The 5,412-nt window shown below is 54.0% G+C and overlaps 2 protein-coding genes across 3 annotated transcripts in view; one reads left to right on the forward strand and one right to left on the reverse strand.

Annotated features, from left to right (window-relative positions):
• Nucleotides 1-1,828, reverse strand: part of Ube2j2 (ubiquitin conjugating enzyme E2 J2) — a 21,323-nt gene extending 19,495 nt beyond the window's left edge. The window contains exon 1 of one of the 2 annotated variants that reach the window (XM_023699582.1): nt 1,659-1,828. The gene's annotated coding sequence lies outside the window, so the exon portion shown is untranslated. The remainder of the gene's footprint in view (nt 1-1,658) is intronic. The other variant, XM_004639582.2, reaches the window with a different exon arrangement.
• Scnn1d (sodium channel epithelial 1 delta subunit) overlaps nt 1-5,412 on the forward strand; it is a 15,724-nt gene that overhangs the window by 2,395 nt on the left and 7,917 nt on the right. The window contains exon 2 of the mRNA XM_004639676.1: nt 1,677-1,868. Within this exon, the coding sequence (XP_004639733.1) occupies nt 1,677-1,868 (192 nt within the window). The remainder of the gene's footprint in view (nt 1-1,676; nt 1,869-5,412) is intronic.

The following is a 5,412-nucleotide window of genomic DNA, read 5'->3' on the forward strand; positions in this document are numbered from 1 at the left end:
AAATTAAAAAAATAATAATTCACTGGATGACTTAGATGCAATTGTGTACAGATGCTGCTAAGTGGAAGTAGCCAGGTTGATTGCTTAATGAAAGCTGGTGGACAACATACAAGTAAAATAAGTACGGTCTAGTCAGTCAAAAGGCAAATGCCTCAATCATATTAACTTTTTTTTTTTTTTTTTGCCATGCTGGGGGAGGAACCCAGAACTTGGCATGTGCGCAGCAAGCACTCTATCAGTGAGCTACACCTCCAAACCACACTTGTTGGGTTTTTTTTTTTTTTTTTTTTTCGTGGTACCAGGGATTGAACTCAGGATCTTCTGCTTGCCAGGCAAGCACTTATTCCACTAAGCCATCTCCCTGGCCCTCATACTTGTTCTCTGACACACGACCTTTAAGTCACATCTATAATTCAACTACTCAGTCTTCCCAACTACTGCTCCCATGCTTCCCTCAGAAGCTGCTCTCATGCTCCAGGGGACTGCTGCTTTCAATTCTCCCTACCAAATGTGACAGCAAGAAAGACAGGAGGAAAAACCTTGTAAGAATCAAAATGTCAAATGCTAAGAAGCACATATCCCTCAGGCTCACTCCCAACCAATTCCCTACAGACTATGGAAGTACGGTCTAAGGAAGAAGAGTGTACATAGGAACATGGTACACGTAAAAGTTAACACATGGAAATTGACATAAAGCAGCCGGCAACACCAAGGGCACCTCCCCCAGTCCCACATCACCATGCCAAGGTGATGGCTTTGTGCACCCATTTCCCCGTTCCTTCCTCCATGGACACTTCCCTCTCACCAGTGCATATAACTCAGGTGATGTAGTGGCATGAGACCTTGATGCGACGGATGAGATGGGCATGTGCCACACCCAGGCTCAGGACTTCCTTCCTCAGAAGCCTCTTCTCCAGGATTGCTCCACACTGGGAAGGAAGCCCAGGACTAACGGGGGCAGCTCTCACACACACACCTGCCTAAGAATGAAGCTGCCGTAGACGTCACCTGTGTGGAGGTGTACAGACCACTACAAGTGCTAGGCAACCCAGGCTTGATGTTTTTGCAAGAAGCATTTTAACTAAATGAAACGATGAAGTTCCTTTCTTTTGAAGCCCAATTACACCTAGTTTCACTCACCTGGAGCCAACAGAGCCCAATACCACTCGCTATCAACAAACATGCTTTCTTCACACACTTATCAGCTGACTCCCCAATGAGCTGTGTGGCTTTCTCTCTCTAGCTGTCTTTTTCATGAGTTTGACAAAATGCGGAGAACTGGAAACTGGATTTGAGTTAAACACCTAAGTGGTATTCAGCGAAAAGGAGGCCTACGGTCCCCAACGAGCTGGACGCGACGGCGCGCCCGCACAGGCCGGCGAGGCTCGGGAGCACCGCCCCGCGCGGCGCGACCCGGCACGCTCGTCGCCGTTGGGAGCTGCGAGGCAGTTTGGGGTTCTAACTGCCCAGGAGTGCGGCGGCGGGCTCACGGCAGCGCCCCGAACACGGACTCCCGTCACATTCTCACAAAGCAAGCTCAGGGCAGCTCCCCGGAAAGGGTTCCAGAATGTCCCGACGAACGGCGTCCCGTCGACAGAGATCCTGCCGAGCGGCGGAGCGAGGCCCTGCCTCAGGCGGCGTCCCCCGGGTGCGCTCACCTCTACCTGTCTCCGCAGGTGGGCCGCCGCCGCGCTCAGGCTCGCCGCGGTCGAGGCCGGAGCAGGGTGCGGAAGAGCGGCCCGCGCTAGAGCCACACCGCGCCGGGAATGAGCCCACCGCCCCGCCGCCGCGCCTCCGCGCCGCCGCCGCCGCCGTCTCGGTTTCCAAGATGGCTGTCGAGGGCGGCCTTTGGGCCGCTTCCGCTTCCGGTGCGCGCAGTGGCGGTCGCTCTAGGCATCTGGGAGGGCGGAACTCTTATCTCTGTCGTCGCTAGCTGCCGCTGGGCGGCGCGGTGCCCGCGATCAAGGCGACACTTAGCGCGTGCTCACTGGCAAGCATTGCTGTGGCTCACACTGGCCTCTCTCAGGCCTCGCCGACCACATCGCTTCCTGGTCTGCGGTCCTGATTCCCCCAACGAGCTGCCCCCCTCACAGTTCATGGGAGACTTGCCCGGATGTAGAGTGACCCAAATTTACAGCTCCAGACTCCTGTCCCCCCCACTTTTTGAGACTGAGTCTCACTGTGTAGTTCAGGCTGGCCTTAAATCACTGCAGCCCTCCTGCCTCAGCCTCCTGAGGACTGGGATCACAGGTGTGTGCCCTGCCCCCAGGCTGGGCTTTTGTCCCTCTCAATGGAGGGCACAGGCTAGGGTTTAACCCAAAGATCACTGCCCCATGGTCCCTGGGAGACACAGTCCTGGCCAGTTCAGCGACCCCCATGCCCACAGCCCCCGCAGTCCTCATAAAAATAGTTGCAGTGTTTTCCCAGGCAAGCTTTCTTCAAGCCTTCCTCCCAGCATGAATAGGGTCATTATGGCATACATGTAAGCTGGCCTCCTGGTCCCACGGCCACTCCCTGGCCTCAGGGATGGGAGGACAGGGGAACACAGTCCTGCCGGAACCCTGCAGTGGAGAGGTAGTGCTCAAGTATGTGCTCACACTGGGCACAGCTGCCACTTGGGTGGTGACATGCATGGATGAGGGGTGAACTCCACTTGCTGAGTCCAGTGTGGTGGGAGATGCCAGGAAGTGGTAGGCCAGGGCGTCTGAGCAGAGTGAGGCCTGGTTGATAGGGGTGAGTCCACAGCCCACTATCCTCCTCAGGTGGCAGTGAGGACTGGACTCAGTGGAGAGGGATGTGCCCCCGTTGTACTGTGCAGCAGGGACAGTCATCAGTTCCTGTAGGATGTGAACCCCACATCCCCATCCTTTGCCTTCACCCTGACTGCCCCTGAGGGTCAACCATGGCCACCAGGGTAGCTGACAGCTGAGATCAATGTCCACCATCCAGCAGTGACAGCTGGCAAAAGGTCTCCACAACCATCCAAGTTTGGACCTCCAAGGGCACATTTGTGAATGTGGGTGGCTGTGGCCAAGCTGATCCCTGGGCCTTGGTTCCAAACCTAGAGTGTCCATCAGTTTGACATGGGGACTTAATCTTAAGAATCCACTCCATTTCTGCTCTTTCCAGCCCTGAGACCTGCCTTCCGGTGCCTCTGCAGGGTAAGCTGAGCATTGATTAGAGGGTAGAAAGTTGCATAAGGAAGTGCTGGCAAGATAACTCAGTGGACTAAGTGCCTGCTTAGGCAGGTGCAGGAACAGGGGTTCAATCCCCAGCACCACATGCCATGTTGGCCCTTCCCTCGGGCATGCTGAGCCAGCCACCAAGTCCAGCCGTGGTGATGCACACCTGTAATCCCAGTGCTGGGGAGGCTGAAAACAGGAGGATCCCTATGAGTTGGAGCTGCCTAATGAGACACTGTACCAGATACAAAGAAAGAAGAAAGAAGAAAGAAAGAAAGAAAGAAAGAAAGAAAGAAAGAAAGAAAGAAAGAAAGAAAATTTGGGTAAGGAAGGAGGGTACAGGCACCACTGTCCTCAGCACACTATGCAATCTGTGGAGACAGCACCAGACCAGACAGACCTCAGACTGCAACCCAACAGGCACTCTTCTAGCTGACTGTCCACACAGAAGATGGAGGCACCAAACCTGGTAGCATGAGGTGGGGAGGCTGCGAAAGGGTCTGGCCCAGAGCCCTTGGCATCATCCCCAAGCCTCCTGCTCACTGAGCACATCTGGGTCACATATGAAGCCAAATGAGGAGACAAGTATGCTCCATAGATCCTGCAGAGACCTCCATAACCCACCCCCACCCACATACCTGTGACCCTCTATCTCTAAGTCTTAGAAGCCCAGACAGAAAGTGGGAAGCTAGCCTGGCATCAGGGTGTCCTGAGACCCATAAGCGACCCTTGTACAGCAGGAGGGACTTCCTGCCAGCCAACACACTGTGCATGACTGGGGACAGCAGGCCATGCCTCATCATCCTGTGCCAGGGTTATCCTTGGTGTGGTAATACCTGTTGAGATCAAGAAGGATCAGAGTCAAAAAATGTGCCCCAGGGCCCAGGGACATAGCTCAGTGGCACAGCATCTGCCTGGTAAGCTCAAGGTCCTGAGTTCAATTCCAGTACTAGTGCCCACGACACTGACCTGAAAGCAATGCAGTAGGACACTTGCACACACACACCCTTCTCCCAGCAGGAGACCACTTCCTGATGGGCACTTCCTGAGTATACTCAAAGGATGCTGCTCCCAACCTGCTGAGCATGTTGACGTACCCATGGGCCTTTGAGACACTGGCCTCAGGAGGAAAGGGCTAAGCAGTACAGGGCTGCCTTGGGGGTCTATGGATGCTGGGTGTTTTTTTTGGGGGTCCCAGATTGGTCCTGCTCCAGGCTGATACTGCTTGAGTAAGTTTCAGTGGCCTGAAAGCAAGCCAGTTAGGACACCTGCACACACACATGCTGTTCCCAGCAGAGACCAGACCTCAATTCCATACTCTTGCCCTTTACAACCAAACAGAAGCAAAGCATGCCTCAATGTTATATCATGATGGCCAAGCCCCTGGCAGTCTTGTGGAAAGTGCACGGGTGTCCACAGGAGGCCCCTCTTCCACCTGGGGTCAGGAACCCCAGCCAAGGCAGCCCCTAGCTCAAGAGAGGCACCATTTGGCTTCCCCAGGAATCTCCATCTCCTGCTCACATCTGTGCACAGAACCCTTCCAGGGCCATTCTGGGCTTTCCCTGTGGATGAAAATACCCACAAGGAAGGAAATAGCCTGGAGCAGGACCAGTCTGGGACTACCCCCCCAAAAAAACCACCCAGCATCCACAGTCCCCCAAGGCAGCCCTGTACTGCCTGGCCCTGTTCTGAGGCCAGAGCCTGAAAGGCCCATGGGTAGTGTCCACATGTTCAGCAGGTTGGGAGCAACATCCTTCCAGGGGAGAGGGCAGAAGTCCTGTTCTGAGGGGACTCTTCTCCCTCTCTCATGCCTTTTCTTTTTTACAAAAAGGTATTTGGAAAAATAATGTATTTGGTTGTTACAGGGTCTCACTACTCAGCTCAGACTCATAGCAATCCCATTTTTCAGTCTCCCCAGCACTGGGATTACAGGCATATGCCATTACACCCTGACTCTGTGGCCAGCTCAGCCCTACCTGGGGGTGGGGCTGGCACATCATGTGATGCTGGGGATGAAACCACAGGCCCTGGGCTAGCCTAAAGCAGATGCCTTAGTCCACAGAGCTATCTCACCAGCCCTCTCCCATACCTTTCAACATAATGTGTGGAGTTTTCATTGTTATTCTGTCTTTTTAGGGTTTTTTTTTTTTTCCACTGCTGGGAATTGAACCCAGGGCTACATCCTCACCCCCCCCTTTTTCTTCTTTCTTTCTTTCTTTCTTTCTTTCTT

This window comes from Octodon degus, unplaced genomic scaffold, assembly GCF_000260255.1.
Source record: "Octodon degus isolate 3935 unplaced genomic scaffold, OctDeg1.0 scaffold00113, whole genome shotgun sequence".
In the NCBI taxonomy this organism is placed as follows: domain Eukaryota; kingdom Metazoa; phylum Chordata; class Mammalia; order Rodentia; family Octodontidae; genus Octodon; species Octodon degus.